The sequence below is a fragment of the Enhydra lutris genome, unplaced genomic scaffold (genome assembly GCF_002288905.1).
Source record: "Enhydra lutris kenyoni isolate GAN:26980312 unplaced genomic scaffold, ASM228890v2 scaffoldscaffold6, whole genome shotgun sequence".
NCBI lineage: Eukaryota > Metazoa > Chordata > Mammalia > Carnivora > Mustelidae > Enhydra > Enhydra lutris.
Genome location: NW_019154090.1, coordinates 29,928,058 through 29,946,896, shown reverse-complemented (window position 1 = coordinate 29,946,896; position 18,839 = coordinate 29,928,058). Strand labels below are relative to the sequence as shown.

The following is an 18,839-nucleotide window of genomic DNA, read 5'->3' as shown; positions in this document are numbered from 1 at the left end:
GGGCCCATCAGGGGAATGATTTGCCCCTTTCCACAGACCCACTTCAAAGCCTGTCACCTCCATAGCCTGCTCCTGCTCTGCTAAGCTATTCTGACCAACTGTAGTAATTTTCTGAAAGGTTGAGAATTACAGGGCCCATCAGGGGAATGATTTGCCCCTTTCCACAGACCCACTTCAAAGCCTGTCACCTCCATAGCCTGCTCCTGCTCTGCTAAGCTATTCTGACCAACTGTAGTAATTTTCTGAAAGGTTGAGAATTACAAAATGAACACAGGGAGGCATCCCTAGAGCTCTGGACTGAAAAAATGCACAGAGTGACTTGAAATCCTCCCTGGCCATTCAACAGCCAAGCGTCTTTATGCAAGTTAGCCTCTCAAAGCTGGTTTCCTTATTCATCACCTAAGAATTGTAGTAATGTTTTTACTGGTTCTTGTGTGGACCACCCACATCCAAAGCCTGGTGGGAAGTTGGCCTGGGGTTGTGGAAGCTCTTGAGTAGGGGACATCATAACGCATGTCACGCGGGGCTCTTCTGTAGTTTGGGTAGCAACAAAACCTCAGCAGGAGCCTCCTGAGGGACAGGGGGCTGCCCCTGGGGTCTAGGTTTGTCTGGGCCCCTTCCTTTGCCTCTCCAGATATTCCCTAGTCACCTCCATGTAACTTTGCCCATAGAGCTCCCTAAGTGCTATTCCTTAAGTTTTTGAGTAGGTAATTCCTTCACATAGTTCACAAGTCATAAAGTCTTCCTTGCATCCCTGACCTGACAAGCCCAACTTTAACACCCCTTGAACTCCTTTTAGTTTGTTCCATGTAGATCCTTCCAGTGACAATTTATGCATATACAGGTAAATACACACGTGTATGTATACACGAGTGCTTGTGTGTGTATATATAATTTTTCTTTTTTTTTTTTTTTTACTTATGTGATACCAGACAAGTATATCCAAGGAGCATTCCTATTCATGGGGGAAGAGCCACTCAGAAGGCAGAGTATCTGTAAAAGGTGAGCCCATAATTGGGGGATGTCTTCGCAATCACATTCCTTTTTGAATAAGGCATTTTTTATTGACTGCAGCATACTGGAATTCTTGTTTTCCATACAAAGCAGAAACAGCAATCCCTCCATGGCCCTTACCAAACAGATGCTCGGATAGTACGTGAGCACAACCAATTTCTAGACTGTCTTCCTGGTCTGTGACGGGACACTCAAAAGCAGGTTCCACTCTCTTGCTGACAGCAGCAATGCAGAACTCTGGTCCTGGTCCAGCAGTCTTTGCAGGGCCTGGACAAGCTGCCCCCACCCCCACCAAACCCTATCTGATGGGGTGATGTCTGGCTACAACAGCCATGATTTCTTAGGTGAGCTCCTGTGTTTTTGAGGCAGGGGATGTGAGAAGCAGCAGCAACTAAAGCCTCAGGCAGCCTTCTTTTTTGGGGGTGGGTGGGTGGGAGGTCTCAGATGATGCTAAGCAGGTAGGTAGGCAGTCTCCTCCAAATTAACCATAGATACACACCGTTCAGGGTCCATATTGAAGGTCATGTGCTCTGCTCCCTTTCCCACCCCACTCTTTATGCACACATTAAAAAGAAAATGCTTCCCACAGAATTTTCTCCATTCGACAATAGAAATTACTCCATCAGTCATCTTTTCCTTTAAAGAAAAAAAAAATGTCTTAAGTCCATTTTTGCCCCTGCAGAAGATCGAGCTGCTGCTTCCAGGCAGCTCTGCAGGGAGGGGCATGGACTCCTGCCTCTTGGTCCTCACCAACCTCCCTGGCATCCTGCCTTCCCTTGGATTAAAAGTGCAACTTGGGCCCCTAACCTGAAACTTGAAAGGAACTGTATGTGAAATGCCACCTGTTAGCGAGTGTCTCGTCCTGGCTAGAATGTCTTCCACACAAGCTATTATGAATTTTAAGTAAAAGAGATGAACATGTCTCAATTCGCAATGTCTAAATTCTGGTAAAATCTGCAGCTGAAAACTGGAAATGGTTCTTTCATAGAGAAGATGAACAAAAGATCCCATGTGCCATGGAATATGCTTCCATTTGAGAATAGCAGGAGAAAAATGGGGCTTATTCAGTTTGTTCACCTTCAGAGCCCAACTTGTTGCAAGATGCAAAGAGTTTCGTTCCACTTTTAGACCAAGCATCGCACCCTTGGCTTACCAATCCAGAGCTCACTCCTGCAGCTCTGGGGTCAGGGAGAACACCCACCCTGCTTCAGGGACATGGACCTCGAATGTGGTCCCCACCAGCCAAGGGACCTGTTTGTAGTTTGAGGAAGCTCCCCTCTGCTCCCTGTGCCAGTACCAGCCTGGATGGTCCTAAGTCTAGGGCCAGGTGCACATTATCCTTCCATGTGCCCCTTCCCTCATAGGCCCTGCTAGATAGAGCAGGTGGGGCCAGGGTTAGGGATGTCCCTCCTGGCGAGGGCCTGGTCTTCCGAGAGTGCTCCTGATACTGTCGTCTCTGCATTTCTTGATGTCATTGCCACGAAGGGGATAGTTTAGGTCCTGTAGTTTATTTAGCCCACTGGATTTTATTCACTAGATCTTGTATAACTCCCTCAAAAAAAAAAAAAAAGGTTTATGAAATGCTGATTCTCGGGTTTCATAGACGTATTTGTACACTAAGAATTCTGCAGCAGAATATTTTTAAACATTCGCAGTTTTTTGTAAGCTATATTTTTGTATATTTAAGTGCTATTTTAAAATTTTAATGCATTTTTGGCTAATTACTGTTTTAGAAACAAAACGTGCATGTAATTGACTTAAAACAAATGTAAATAAAAAACAGGTTTTGAAAATACTTTGTGTTGCATACGTACCCTGTAACTCAGAGGGACCTGAGGTCACCTATACCCCACTTCAGCCTGTGTAGCAGGAGTTGGAAAGTCAAGGTGAGTGGCTCTGGTCAAAAAGAGCTGGTCACCAGCAACATGGACTGTGATCAAGACGAGCTTTCAGCCTGCACCCCATACATCCCAGGTACGGGGCTGGGGGTCGGGGTCAAGGGTAAGGACTGGAGCACCAGGTCACAGTGAGGGAGAAAGAGGCCAAGGCCCCACCTGCCTCCCTCCCTGGCCTTGGCACTGCAGATGCGGCTGGACATACCAGTGGTCTCACCAATGCAGATACCAGTGCTCAGGGGGGTTGAGGTGGTGGAACTAGCCCACACCCCACCTCTCTAGCTACATCACAGGCTTGGAAATACCAACTATTCTGTTAGAAGAAAAAGACATCTCCTGGTCCAAAGTCACCCTGTGGCGACTGCCATTTCTCCTCACCGCCCCTCACTAGGACTCCTGCAGGTCAGCTTTGGCCCCACAGCTTGGGGAAAAAGTGCTCCCCTCTAGGCCATCCATGACCCTGCCACAAATCTGGACCACTTCTCAAACCTCTGAATACAGGTGCCTAGAGAGCTCCTCTTCCCCAGCAGCCTGGGCAGCAGGCCCCACCAAAGCCTTACTGGACCACTTTCTTTGCAGCCTTTTCCTGCTCTGCCCATCTTGTAATTGTTATTCTCATTCTACCTTCATAGTCACTGAATTCCCACCTAGATGCACATCATTCTCAGGTCTGAAATCTCCAATTAAAATATCCAGCTGCCTTTTTGGTATCAAAATCACACAGTCCAAAACCAAGCCTCCCCAAGAAGCCTGGGTACCCTCACAGAGACTCCCTCCCCCCTTGCCAGTCACCGCATCCCAGCACTCAGCCCTGTGAGCCTTCATCTCCAATCTTGGTTTAGGCGACCCCTGCCCGCACCCCCCACACGGTCTCTAGTTGCCGCGGGGGGGACCCTCAGGCTACCTCATGACGGGCAGACTGGGAGGGACGTTGCTGACAGAATGCAGTGGTACCTGGAGATGGGAGCTGATTTACGTTAATCTCACAAGCCAGAGGTAGTGAAGTGGCAGTAAACTGGTATCTGGCTCAGGGAAGAGAATGTACAGCGATGGCCTTACACCCAGTGATGAGAGGGGAAGGCGGTCACTGCCTTGGGGCTACAGGTCAGAGGTAAGCGCTAGGAAGGGCCGCTACCTTAGAAATCAGCGTCCAGGGCTGCGGACTGCTGAGGGAGGTCCGGACCTGCACCTGTGTCCTATAAGCAGCAGCAGCCGGCACAGGCAGGCGTGGCCTGGGAGGCAGAAGGAAAAGCCAGAGGGGCCTGCTGTGTTAGAACTGAAGATGAGGACCTGAAATGTCCATCAGACTGAGAAACCACTCACTGGTGACGGATCCGGCACCCTCCCAGCTAGTGACAGCGTGGGCTGAGCACAAAGCACAGGGAAGTCACGGAGGCAGCTTCTCCAGAGCAGGGAAGTGCGGCTCCACGGAAGCGGAAGGTCAGCGCTCTGCAGAAGAGGAGGCTCTGCCAGCTCGAGCCTGGGACCTCAGGCAGGTTTGTTCCTGCTCAGCTGCAGGGTTCACAAAGGCTGCAAAGAGGCCAGCCACGTAAAGCACTGGTCACAGCCTCGTGAGCACAGTACACGTAGGGGGAAAGCAGGGCACCCCCAGCACAGGGGCCAGGGTCTCTGTGGGAAGCGGGCTCCCTCCTTCCCTCCACTACCGTCTCTGCAGGGAAGCAAACGAAGAGGGCCTGCGGCACATGGGGCTCCAGAAGCACGACTGTGTATCAGCAAATGGGTAGTGACACTGTCTCTGGAGGCCGTGGGGAATGTGGGGCCATCAAGCCCGTGTCTGAGGCCTAAGGAAGATTAGAGGTAGCTTGGGCTGAGGCCCCCACACGAGGGGCAGCAACAGCGGAGAAGCTGATTGCCACCCAAGGGCCACAAGCGTCCCTCCAGGTCTGCTGCCCGCACCAGGCTGGCAGCACTTACAACCCACAGGCGCCCAACTGCATGAAGGGGCGTCCCCGGGGAAATGGCCGCTCCGCCCTGCAGGCAGCTGCCCTTGGCAGGCACGTGCCTCTGCTGCCCTCACGCGGCCAACACAAGAGGTGCCGAGGGATCAGCCCTCCCCCCTTGGAAACCCATGGACCCTTCCCTCCAGGTGCCTCCTGCCCAGGTGCCAGGAAGGCTGCAGAGCCTTGGGGTTTCCTTCTGGTTCGAAAGCTGATTTACACAGACCCTTCGTTGCTTCCAACAGCGATGAAGCAGGCACAAAAATACACAGAATAAAATGTTACTCCATCTCCAAAGGGAAGCATTTTTTAAATGATTCTGCACAGCAGAAAGAAAACGTTCTTAAGTCAATCTACCAAGACTCCATCTTAAAACCTCACTCTAATCACACTACCTTTTAAGCCTGAACGTGCAGCCCTCATGCAGTCCCACCAGCCAGCCTGCCTGGCAGTTTCTGGCAAGTAAAGACCCCAAGTGGGAGGTAAGGCGGAAGTACTGCACCCTGCTTCCTATGAGTTAATCAATGGACTTCAATTCCTCACTTTCTACAGCCTGAAACCACCAGACTCCCCGATTCCCTGAAAAGATGTCAATTCGAGAGGCCCACTTTGTCTGGTTTTTAATCTTCCGGGTGGTAGTGTTTTTCCTACTAGCTTAACTCGCTTCAGACAAAATTACCTCCCACCCACCCCCGCCCCCCAGGAAATTCTGCCCAGGGTGCACTAAGCCCCGTCTTTCCAAACAGACCTTCCCAGGATTTGCAGTGTAGAGTAACCTTAACTGCCCTTCCAGAAACTGCTTCATTGCCAGAGTTACAAATACAGAATTACTCTGCCCAAATTTGCAGATCCTTGAAATAAAACATGTTGAAAGTATGTTCACACAAAAACTAAATGCACACCAGAGTTAATGCACAGATGATGATCTCCGAGGCCATACTGACAACACTGTGATTAGATTACAACATACAGTGCCTGCCTTACATCTAGTAAGTGCAACAAGACACTAAACCACAGTTGAACACAGAACAGCTCTCCCCTGAAGTGGCTCCAGTGACACTGAATTTCAAAAATATATGGCAGGTGTAACAAAGCTATACTGAAGAGCAACTTCAACACAGCAGACCCTCACTGCCATGGACATGGTCCACATTTTTATGTATGTATCTTTCCTTACTGGTTACTAGTTTAGACTGGATTTTTAAGGATTTATCTCGATGACTTAGAAAAATACATTTGTCCTTTCTTGCTTTGATTCGGGTAGTACACAATCATAAAATTGAGTAAGTCTCTTAAAAAACAAAAGTTCACAGATCCCATTGTGGAATGTTCCAGGAACCCCTCCCCAGGTAATGATCAGGGGATCTTCAACAGCTCAAGAAGTGCTCCAACGGCTCCAAAATAACCCTGGAAAAAAAAAAAAAAGCACACCAAAAATGAGAGCAATTTTCCTCAAACTTATTTAAATCACCATAAATATGATTACTAGTATTAAAGCCAACAGTGCCCTTTATTCCTGGCACCCATTCCTTGAGCACCCATTTTGCTGAGCCCAAGGCCAGCCTGGGTGCAGAGAAGCTCTGAGGAGCTCCCAGGCTGGGGAGGAGGGTTGGATGTCCAAGACCGCCCCGCAGGTCACTATGGGAGGTGAGGGCAGCAGGAGCTTGGGGCCCACGGCGGCCCAGGGGCCCCTGTAAGAGCCCATAGCAGGACTGCCTCCTGCAGGAGGACGGGAGAAGCAGCAGAGGCCCAGAGCCTCTCCAGACAACTAAGGAATGAAGGGAAGATGGGACACGAAGTGCAGTGGAGCAGGAAGGGCTGGGTGGGGGTGGTCACAGAGGGTGAGGGCCTAACTGGGCTGGGGATAGAAGGGAGAATGAGAAAAGGGTGGGATGGATTCAAGACCTGCCTGAAGAAGGCGATGAGGGTAGCAGGTCTTTCCCTTGGGAATTTCCCTTGCTTGCATCTGGTGATAGCGCCCCTGAGAACAGGGACACAGGAGCAAGAGAGGAAGCAAGGAAGGGCTTCCATGTGGCCTGTGCGAGGCTGAGGCTGACGTGCCCCCGGCAGCCAAGCAGCCACACCCAGGAAGCAACTGGATGTCTGGATCTTGAACAGGCAGTGGGCAGAGGAACAGACAAGAGTGCCCTGCTGCCACGTGGAGAGAGGGCGCAGATGGAAAAGCGCCGTCTGGAGAACAGAATAGCCCACAGGGAGGGCAAAGGCATGGGAAAGACAAGCAGCAGCGGAAGGACAATGCCAGACCACCTCCAGAAGTAAGTAGTCAAAATCAAATACAACCAAGAACCAAGACCTTTTAAAGCCCAGAAACAGAAAGAAAAGAAAAAAGGATTGAATGTAATAGAAAATGAAACAAAACCCACTCTGGTAGAAAGAGCACGCCAGCAGCGATCAGCAGAGGGCAGTCCTCCAGCAGTCTAGAATCCATCAAGGTCGCCAAAGGATAATCAGTCAAGCACTTTCAGAGAGAAATGACCAAAAAAGGACAATGGGAAGATCCTGAAAGACCCACCCCTGGACTAAAAAGAATGTGCTAAGAGTCTCTATCATAAGTCACAAAGGTCCAGTGTGGTTCCCAGAGAAAACTATTCCAAGAGAAGTCGCCTCACACAAGAGGAGCTGCAGCCTCTCCTCTCGCTGTTTCCTGGCCTTGAACACAGGCAGCTGAACCATGTGTGCGATGCGAGGTCACCAGCAACAGTGGGGGCCGCCCGGCTGAAGAGGAGGAGGGGTCACTGAGGGACACCGCCACTGCCAGAGGACGGACCCCCGGGTGCTCCCTGTGAGACCTGGTGGTACACTCTGCTCTCCGTGGCGTTCGGAACAGCAAAAGAAGAGACGAACTGAACCACTAGAATGATCTCCCCTGAAGACCCAGAACCCCCCCACCAAGTAGAAGGCATCCGCTGACAGAAGCTACCAGACACTGCGATGAGAATGGGACATAAGGCGGACAGAGAGGCTAACCGGAGCCACACACAGCTTTCACAGGAGTTTGACTGCGGAGTGAGGGCGGGAGAAGATTTCAAGCCATGGGCAGCTGCGGGCAGCCAGGTTCCACGGGCGCAGCAGTGGGCACTCGAGGCAGAGGCCCGGGCGCTGTGGGAAGGACACGGCAAGACGTCCAACCAAGACCCTACACAGAAGTGCTTGAATCCTAACTGTCCTGGTGTGAAGACTAACCTAAGAATCCCCATGTTCCACCTAGGCAAAGGTTTTCAAGAGGGAGAAATGGAGCAGGAGGAAAATTATACTATGATGTGACAAGAAAGAGGGTTTCTTTTTATTCTAACATAAAGCGAAATAAAACAGGTCAAAGATCACAAAAAGGAAGATACATATAAAAGGTATAAAAAACTTAATGAGGGGCACCTCGGTAGCTCAGTGGGTTAAGCCTCTGCCTTTGGTTCGAGTCATGTTCTCAGGGTCCTGGGATCTGGCCCCACATCGGGCTCTCTGCTCAGTGGGGAGCCTGCTTCTCCCTCTCTCTCTGCCTGCCTCTCTGCCTACTTGTGATCTCTGTCAAATAAATAAATAAAATCTTTAAAAAAATAAAAAAACTTAATGATAGGGGTGCCTGGGTGGCTCAGATGGTTAAAGCAACTGCCTTCAGCTCAGATCATGATCCCAGGGTCCTGGGATCGAGTCCTGCATTAGACTCCCTGCTCAGTGGGGAGGATGCTTGTCCCTCTTCCTCTGCTGCTCTGCCTGCTGTGCTCTCTTGCTCTGTCAGATAAATAAATAAAATCTTAAAAAAATCTAGCAGAAAAGTCTCTTCAAAAAAAAAAAGATAATTTGGTACCAATTTAGCAATAACATCAAAAGTAAAAAAGCATTCAGGGTACACTTAAAACGAGCAGCACAGATGCCAGAGAGACGGCAAGCCCAGCCCAGCCCCCACGCTGGGGGGGTAAAGCGCTCGGCTCACCCTGGGCCGTGGGACCAGCGGCGCTCGATGAGCGCAGCCCTATCAGAGGAACATGCCACTGCCTCAGACATACACGGTCTTACACATCAGATTTATTTAGTAAAAAACTTTTTAATAAAATAAAGTTAAAATATTTGATGACTAAACTTTCTGAAAAGGGGAACTTGTACACTTTGAATTTTAACTATGAACTTAAGCCACTTAAAAAGGAAAAAAAAGCAATTTTAAGGGAAAAAGCCACCTCTGTAGCAGTTCAAATCTTATTCTGTCAATTCTTATAAATACTGTTAAACATGCACTAACAATTCTGAAAAATGCTCCTGATAACACTTTAAAATCCAACAACACTGGAAACTGTTCAACTACCCCACAACCAAGGGGACAGAAGAGAGGTCCCCCTCCACAGCTACGGTTCTGTTTTCCCCAAGCTGGAAAAACAGTAAGGCACTTTCCCATACAGGATATCAGGTGGAGCAATTTAAGGATTCTCTTCCATTTTGTCATTTCTAGCTTGTGTAGGTGTTAAGTTCCGTAACGGTGTGGTTCTAATCTGGGAATAGACTTTTGTTTGTTTTTAGAACATATATCTTAAATAAGTGGCACATGAACTGTATCAATACATAAAAACGGACATCAAAATGAAAAAAGCAGAACCCAGAGTAAGTGCATTTACAAAATAAGTGTAATGGGAGAAATATAAAGGATGGTTCAGAAAAGAACATAACCTTAAAAATAGAGGTGTTCATCAAGATTTCTTAAAAGTTGTTGAAGCTCACAATTAACCAAAAATTTCCCTTGCATTAAATCAGGTAAGAAACAGCTCTTGAACATTACAAAGTTAAACCCTATATCATACTTTCACAAAAAAATAACTGAAGTCCATTTCAATGTTTACTTCGTTCCAATGCGGTGGGGATTGCATGCCTTTTTGTCTGTAACATTATTGCAAGAAAGAAGCCGGCTTACCTCGTGTTCCGAAAAAAGTGCTTTCAACTGCCCCTTGGACCAATAATCCAAAGCATATGCCAAAAGTCGCATGGCGATCGTATTAATTCTCAAGAAATTTCCAACAAATACCACCTGGTTAATGTTCTGAGCACATCAAAAAAAGGCAATTAGTTTTCATCTTAACTTCTGTTCTCTCGTAAAAGCTACCCCAAACAGAGCACCATGTACATGGTTTTTAGCAGCAACTTGACTGCTGAGCAAAAAATAAAAAAGTATTTACATTTAATCCAGTTGGTCTGAGGCTACTTAAATTTGAACCCAGACAACTCCGGACCGACCCACTTCAAACCATACCAGAAAATGTCACAAGAGAAAACAAATTAGAAAAACTATTTGTATTAAATATGACAAACAATAACTGCTATTAAAATTTTAAACAGAAAAGTAAAAAAAATTAAGACCCCAATTCAAAGAAGGAAAGTGACACAAATAAGCAAATTATACAAGAAATATAATAGGAAAAAATTCAACCCCACCAGTAGTCGAAGAAAGGAGCATTTTAAACCTATTAAAAGTTAGCAGAACTGAAATCCCACTCCGAACCATCAGCCTAGTTAGGGTAGCATTGACGACCTCATTCAGTGCTAAAAAGACCTGAATTCATACAGCCTTTGTGAAAAGCACCCTGGCAAGACCTACCAAAACTCCTGAGCAGGGTCATATCTTTAGAGGAGAAACCTCCCTCCAGAATAAGGCCCTGATCAGAATAAAATGCAACCAGTGAAAAGCTTCGCACTTAAAAATGCATTCCTGTGGAGCGATCGGGGCGAGCAACCAAATGCCCAGCTCCACGTGATTGATGATGCAAAACCAAATCAAATACACAGCGGGGAAATTCTGAGTACTTAAGTAAAAAATGTAACATGGTATGTACACCCACACCAACAGATCTTAAAACACCTAAGTACAGGAAAAGGAACATGCAATAAAGGAAACAGTAACTTTAACATATTCGAACGAAGAATGTTTTTAATTACTTGATGCTGATACAGTATCTTTTTAATTAAAAATGAGACAGTCTTTTTGTACCTTTCAAAGTCTCCTTTTTAAGCCACATGGCTCCATCATCTCTTTCACAGACTAACTGTAAACCAAACTGTGTAAGTGGAGACACGCGGTAGAGCTGCGCCCTCTGGGCCCCCCAGGGAAGGCGTTCTCGGTTCTTTCATAGCCCTGTACAATGCTGCTTGACCTGAATGCTACAAGGCAGCACTGTAAAGAAGCTGAAAGCACAAAGACAGCTCGGCGGGGGCGGCGGGGAGGGCGGGCACTCGGGGCCACCCCGTCTTCTCCGGCTCCAGCAGCTTCCTCCAGAGGCCTTCCCAGGGACCGCAGGGCTCCGCAGGGAGCACAGGACCTCCAGCCGGCTGGCAATCCATCACCACCACCCACAGTCCCCATTACCGGAGTCCTGCCTGCTTTCCTACCTTCTCCCCAAAAGATGTACTTTTACTTCTCGACAGTGCCAATACTCATCTTCACTGAGGAAAAAAACCCATCAGTGAAGAGGAGTCTACATGTGAGAGCTTTAACTTCCCCAATAAACAATTCCACCCCGTACACTACACTGAGGCACCATCTGGACAAGAAGACGTTGTACACAGCTGAGGCCCCTTAGCACGTTCCGTATTTTCCTCAGAGCACCTAAAGAAATCCATGTCCCCTTACTTCATTAAGGGCACACATTCTTGCTATTGAGCCAATGTTGTTGGTGATGGTGATCAACGTCGCTCTGGCGAGGTCCTCTTTACTGACTGCCTCTCGCTTCTCCTTGCTCATCATGTTTCCAAAGCTGTGAAGGGGGAGAAGAACATCCAGCAGCTGAACCAAAGGCAACTCGGTCCAACAGAACTTAGAATAACATTTAAGATAAATGTGACTTTAAGAAGCTACACTGTTTTAATCTTCAAATTTTCTATTACGAAATAACAGAGCATCTGTTCAAAGAGAAACACAACTCAGAAGAAAGCTCTCGAGCATTCCGAATAAGCAAATGCCTCTCCCTGCAGCTTCCGCTGAAACTGAGCTCTGATAACAGGTCTTCGCACGTCCAGTTAGGATCTCCTCAGATCCACCGTAAGCCACTGGTGGCTCCTTCTGCCGCGAGGGACAGTTCCAGAAAGACACCTCTACTAGCAATCCATTCCCAACAGCACAGCCATTCCGCTCAGCCGAATGGTCACATTCTGTCTGGGAAACGGCTTTGTCAGAGCAAAGCAAAAGCACAGACAGTGGAGTCCCAGAGTAAACTCCTTAAGTATTTCCGATTCCCCCAGGTACTTCAAAGTACCTGAGCATCAGAACTGCTACATTAATAACGGCTGGCAGAACACAAACCCGATCAAAAACGGAAGTGATTAACAATGCACAAATGCCGCAAACTCAGAATGTGACATCAACAGCATTTATAAAGTCCCCGAAATTACCCTGCAAGCATGAGTATGTGTGGTCCTTTCTCTATGACTAAAAGTCATGTGTCCTGAGGGGCATATGGACGGCTCGGTGGGTTAAGCCTCTGCCTTCGGCTCAGGTCATGATTCCAGGATCCTGGGATCGAGCCCCGCATCGGGCTCTCTGCTCAGTAGGGAGCCTGCTTCCCCCTTCCCTCTCTGCCTACTTGTGATCTCTCTGTTAAGTAAATAAATAAATAAAATCTTTAAGAAATCACCTGTCCCAATACACAGAAAACAACTCTTTTTCTAAACAATCCGGAAATGAAATTTAAAAAACAATCCCTGGGGTGCCTGGGTGGCTCAGTCTGACTTCGGCTCAGGGATGGCTCAGGTCCTGATCCGGGGTCCTGGGATCAGCCCTATGGCAGGCTCCCTGCTCAGCAGAGTGTCTGCTTCTCCCTCTTCCTCTGCCCCGACCCCATGCATGCTCTTTCTCAAATGAATAAAATCTCAAAACTAAAAATAAACAATTCCCTTTATAATAGCATCAAAGAGAATAAAATACTTGGAAATATATTTAACAAAAGAAAGTATAACACTCTATACTGAAAACCACTACCACAAAACATCGGTAAAAGAAAAAACTCTAAATAAATGGAAGGACATTACATCTTAGATCAGAAGACTTGGTAATGTTAAGATACCAATATTCCCCAAAGTGAGCTACAAATTCAACACGATCCCTATCGAAATCCCAGCTGCCTTTTCTTGCAACCACTGACAAGATGATCCTAAAATTCACCTGGAGATTCAAAGTACTGTTTCATGCCACCACATAGCTGAACCTTGAAAACATGCTAAGTGGAAGGAAGCCAGTCACCAAAATCTCATATTCCAGGACACCATTTATATGAAGTGTCCAGAATAGGCAAATCTATAAATAGAAAATATATTAGCATTTACCAAGGACTGAGGTGGGGAAATGAGAAGTGACAGCTAATGAACAGAAGGTTTCTTTCTGGGATAGTGAAAATGTACTGAAAGTAGATTATGGAAATGACTCCACAATTTAGTAAACATACTAAAAATCACTACATTTTATACATTTTATACTTTAAACAGGTGACTTTATAGTATATACTATATAGCTCAATAAATATAGTATATTATAGTATATACTTTTATATATACTTTTTATATACTTTTATAGCTCAATAAAAGCTGTTTAAAAGGAAAAAGACACACCCAATATTATTATCTTATTCCTGTCTTTCTTAGAACACACACGCACCCTTACCTTGATGCCACAGCCCAGCCCGGCAGTCCAAACCTCTCATAGTCCCCTCCATAAATGTCTCGAACTAATTTATCCACTTTGGTGCTATCTCCACGAGATGCCATTTCAAGAGCTTCTTCAAAAGTGGTACAGCCAGTAAGAAGACAGCAGAGACCAAAAAAAGTTCCTCCTCCAAGACTGATTAAAAACAAACAACACAGTATTACAACATTTTAAAAATAAGAACAGGAAGGTAGTATTTATGAACCCAAAACCACATTCATACATCAACCCACTCTTGCGCCAACCCAGTCACGCTGATGCCTCTGGCAGGCAAGTCTGTGGGAAGACAGAAAACAAGGTGCCTGATACATACCTTGACACATATTCACGTGCGCCAACAAGCGAAATGGCAAACACAGGGCTCCTGGCCCAGCCCAGTCCCCAGTGCAGTCTGAGCATCTGCTGAGTGTGAGGAGTTCGTGGGCAGATCTGCCCACCACACCTGGGCCACGCGGCCTTCCTTTGTCTTTCTAAACCCCTAGTCGCCCTGGCTTATCAGCACCCTCACCCTGAAAAGAACTCTCCCATTAATGTGTTTCTCCCCCAAAATTACTTTTTAAAATTCACACCTGTTAAACTGTCTATCCCAATCCCCAGCTCCTTGTTCTACCTCAAGTCATCCCTAATCCTTAAACCACCAATATACTCATTCTTGCCTGCCACCTCTCCTCCCTGTTCAGCCTGCCCTCTCCCCCCGTCAGTACCTCACCTTCTAGATCTCAGACCATCCCGTGGCTGGGTAAGTGTGCGCACATGTGCCTGTATGTATCAAATCGAGGCCAGGAGAGCCTGGGGGGCTCAATGGGTGAAGCATCTAACTTCAGCTCAGGTCATGACCTCCGGGTCCTGAGACTGAGCCCCACACTGGGCTCCCTGCTCAGCTGAGACTCTACTTCTCTCTCTCCCTCAGGCCCTCCCCACCACTTGTTCTTCCTCTCTCAAGTAAATAAATAAAATCTTAAAAAAAAAAAAAATCTAGGCCAGTTTCAAAGCTGGGGTCTTGCCTTGCCTTCTCCTCACAGATGCTACCTACCAGCTTTGCTAACTTATGGTTTACGCACACCATACACTAGCTGAGGGCAAGGACGATGGGCTCAATGAGTCTGACAATAAGATATTTTACAGAACTATGATAATGAAATCCTGAGCAGTACAGATTAAAGAAAAGGAGGTCATGATACCAGAATTTTCATAGAAAAATTATTTGTTGGCCTAATCCCAGAAAAAAAAATGTTTTCCACATAATTTAAACAGATCCTTAAAAGTGTACTTATACGCAATACCTGAAAACTCACTTTTAACCCATTACGATATCAAAAACAAGTTAATAACCTTTATATAAAAGACCTACCTGGTACCCGTGACCCGCTTGTAATTATCTTTGGAATATACTGCTAAAATGCTAACCCCAGAGCCAATGTTCACCAGAAGCAGAGGGTATGGATTTTTCAAATCAAACGGTAACTTCTGACATTTTTCAGCATCGGCAGGGTTTTCAAAGTAATAGCACTGTGACCGTCCATTGAATCCAACTGAGTCAATGTATAAAATTCCTTTTACTAAGCAATCTAGTTCATCAAGTTTGCAAAGCTGAAGGTCACCTATCTGTAATGAAATAAAAATGTATTCAGACAAGCAAGTACAACTCCACTTTATAAGGCACCCCTCTCCATTAAACAAAGCACAGAAGTGCTCACAGATGTGGATTATTTATGCATGATTCACAGAACAAACCTGGAGACCGCACACACCAGGACAGACCCCACAAGACAGATCCACCCCCACACCCTCTACAAACAGCCCTCACGGTGGAGACTTATGCTGAGACCCAAGCACAGGGACCAGGAGTCAGGATCACAGCCCAAGCAGAAAGCTGACTCCAAGAAATTCAAGTGACTCAAACACCTGGTGACATATGGCAGGAGCCACAAGGACTCTCATGTCTCTCTTCTGAAAGACCATCTTCAAGACTGGAGCAATACCAAAGCAGGCCACACTTTATTATTAATAAACGGAGGTCAAGGCAGAAAAATGTTCAAGTAGAAGGCGAGATTTTTCACTACCTAAACCGATTACAACCCCTGGAAGATGGGAAAATTTTAACAGTATCAAAATTTACAACAGTGTTATCAACTTCATTCCACTTAAATCAACGACTGATTATTATTCATATTAGGGTGCGCTGTACAGCAGTGGAGAGTGACCAGGATCTGCAGTCAGTCAAGAACTGAAGTGGGAAGAACTCCAGGATGTGTTGTCAGTCAAAAAAGCAACTTGAGCAACATTTCATAAAGACCCTATCGGCCTGTTTCTAACGCCAAGTTTATATGCACATGTATGTGTCATTCACAGTCATGCCCAGAGAACTAGGAAGATACGTCAACTTCTAACAGCGGTAACTCTGGAGAGATGGCAGAAAGCCCACTTCACTCCCTGGACTCCTAACCCACACGAACGTTTAGGGACGTTTACAGGCACGGAGACTCCGTATATGCACAAAGGGAAAACGGCCTCCACTTGGTGAAAGCACTGATTTCTACTTACAACTAGGTCTGGCCCCGCAAGTTCTCCCCCTTTATTCTACTCTCACTTGATTACATTTACCCTAGACTTATTCAGATCCGCCGCAGAGAGGGAAGTTAGTAAGTACCTTCATATTAATCTTTAATTATAACACCTACCTGGTACCCGTGACCCGGATAAACCACTGAAAACCATCCCTAAATAAGATCTGCAATTCCTCCTCAGACCAAACGCAAGCTCCTGGAGGATGCATCACTGGCCCTGCTGTAGACCCGCTCGTGCCCTCCCTGCTGTCACAAATTCAAAACCGATTTCCTGACACATGATTTCAAGTGCCAGCATTTCCACTTCCAATTTTCCATCACTTTCATCACTTTCCACTGGCCCAATCAGCTGGCCTCCTTTTTCTTCCTACAATTTCTTCCTTCTCCTTCCTCTAACTCCATCATCCTGCAGTGTCCTGCTAGCTCCTATCAAATCCCCACATCTAAATGAAAGAGGACTCAATGCACAGCTAACCTCACTAATGCCAGGAATACAGAATGTGGGCACTGCACCAACAAGCAAACCCAGTAAGTGCCCCCGAAATCTGCATTTTTAAAAAAATTTGCATTAAAAAGGCAACAGGGTAGGGGCGCCTGGGTGGCTCTGCCTGGGTGGCTCTGTTAAGAGTCTGCCTTTGGCTCAGGTCCTGAGGTCCTGGAACTGAGCCCCTCATCAGGCTCCCTGCTCAGCAGGAAGCCTGCTTCTCCCTCTCCCCACTCCCCCTGCTTGTAAAAATCTTAAAAAAAAAAAAAAAAAAATTTAAAAGGCAACAGGGTAAACTCAATATTTTAAAAAATATTTCACTGTGGTTTATTAAATACTAGTCACCCCTAATGCATAACAAACAGCATTTGACGGGCATTTCATTTTCCTAGTTTTCAAGGACAGCATTGGCACATACAGATGAGAAACCCCGACAGCCTAAGAACCAATTCCTGAGGTCCAAAATCCACTCTGCACCCTCCCCTTAAATTACCACACAATGCTGAACCTCTGATAACAACCTGAATGATTTTCAAATATATTCCAAAGGGCATCTCTACAGGGTCCCAGAAAAGGATTTTCTCCGTTACCTATCAATGATCCAGAGTCCACTATGAATCTTCCGCAAAGGAGGGGACCGTCTCTCCTCCAGCTACACTTCCCCTTTACTCACGGGTGGAAGACAAACCACTGAAAACCAACAACCAAAAGAAATTCAAGCAAAGAATACAGAAACTTGTTAAAAAAAAAAATCATGTCAATTCTATATTATGATTAAAGTCAGGAGACAGAAGACAACGAAAGAGAATAAGATCACAAACCAAACAATGACACGTGGAGAAAAAAGAGGTAGAATGACAAAGGAAAAAGCAGTTCTCTAAAATAACATTCTCATTAGTGGCATTAAAAATATGGTCACTGAAGATATTTTCAATCTATACTGCACCGGGAAGGTCCAGGTCTCGGCCAACTCACTTGTCCTCTCTCCCACCTACCCCACCCCCACATCCACCTCAAAGGACCCAGCCTCAAGACTTTGCAGTGTTCACTAAAAGAAAACAAAAGCAGGTACCCACTGGCGCTCCCCCAGTGTCACACATGATTCAGACTCCTGGAACAAGAGCACAGCACAATACGCATCAGAAGGCATTTGGGGAGAGGAGGCTCCACTGCTAACCATTTCCAACTACCCCTGAGACCGAACAGCCGCTGCTTGGGACCAGAGTTCTTGTTGTATGTAAATAGTAAGCCTGCCAGGAAACAACTGAGCAGACAGGAGAAATCATGTGGTAGATGAGACGAGAGACAACATTTGAAACGACATTTGAAGAAATGAAACGACATTTTAAAAAATTATTTTTCTTAATTTATTACTTTTTTAAAGATTTATTTACTTATGTATTTATTTATTTGAGAGAGAGAGATAGTGAGAGAAAGAACACAAGCAGGGGGCAGGGAGAAGGAGAAGCAGAGCCAGCTGAGCAGGGAGGCCAACTCCCAGGGCTCGATCCCAAAACCCCAGGATCATGACCTCAGCCAAAAGCAGAAGCTTACCCAACTGAGCCACCCAGGTGCCCTATTTTATTGTTTTTAAAGTAAGCTCCACGCCCAACATGGGGCTTGAATTCACAACTCTGAGACCAACAGTCACATGTTCTACCGAGCCAGCCAAGCTCCCCAAAATCATTTTTCAATCTCATTGTTCAAGAGGGTTTTTTTTTAATAGTAATCTCTACATCCAACATGGGACTCGAACTCACAACCCCAAGTTCAAGAGGTGCATGTTCTTCCAACTGAGCCAGCTAGACGCCCCTCACTGCTCAAGATTTAATTTAACATGTTCCTCAGAGGTAGTTCTTCAGTCTGCTTATCACAGCTTTGCTATTTCTGCAACACTACAAGAACAACAAAATGCCATGCTTTCGGTGGTTGATCCTTATCTATCAACTTACCTGAACTGGGCAAAAAGTAAACGCTACAACAATCTCTAGACTGCTAACTCCTGACTACCACTCATTTACATCTATCTAATCTTAATCGGACTCAAGAAAATTCAAGTTCTGTCAGAAATGATTCCACCACTTGCTATTGGTATTATTTTTAACCATCAGATTACCAGCGCACCTGGGTGGCTCAGCTGGTTGAGCGCCCGACTCTTGGTTGCTGCTTGGGTCATGATCTCATGGGTCATGGGTCGTGGGATCCAGCCCTGTGTCAGGCTTTGTGCTCAGC

The 18,839-nt window shown here is 46.3% G+C and overlaps 2 protein-coding genes across 4 annotated transcripts in view; one reads left to right on the top strand and one right to left on the bottom strand.

Moving 5' to 3' along the window:
* LOC111141352 (ring finger protein 24) overlaps positions 1 to 978 on the top strand; it is a 39,684-nt gene extending 38,706 nt beyond the window's left edge. The window contains exon 6 of the transcript XR_002640194.1: positions 933 to 978. The gene's annotated coding sequence lies outside the window, so the exon portion shown is untranslated. The remainder of the gene's footprint in view (positions 1 to 932) is intronic.
* LOC111141351 (pantothenate kinase 2) overlaps positions 921 to 18,839 on the bottom strand; it is a 42,237-nt gene continuing 24,318 nt past the window's right edge. Inside the window, exons 1-5 of one of the 3 annotated variants that reach the window (XM_022493831.1) lie at positions 16,238 to 16,241; positions 13,515 to 13,691; positions 11,493 to 11,616; positions 9,783 to 9,908; positions 921 to 6,274 (exon numbers count right to left, since the gene is read on the bottom strand). In XM_022493831.1, coding sequence (XP_022349539.1) covers positions 6,224 to 6,274; positions 9,783 to 9,908; positions 11,493 to 11,616; positions 13,515 to 13,618 — 405 coding nt within the window. In that variant the 5' untranslated portion in view covers positions 13,619 to 13,691; positions 16,238 to 16,241 and the 3' untranslated portion in view covers positions 921 to 6,223. Of the gene's footprint in view, positions 6,275 to 8,663; positions 9,909 to 11,492; positions 11,617 to 13,514; positions 13,692 to 14,907; positions 15,162 to 16,237; positions 16,242 to 18,839 lie in introns of those variants that run through there. The other 2 variants (XM_022493830.1, XM_022493829.1) reach the window with 2 other exon arrangements.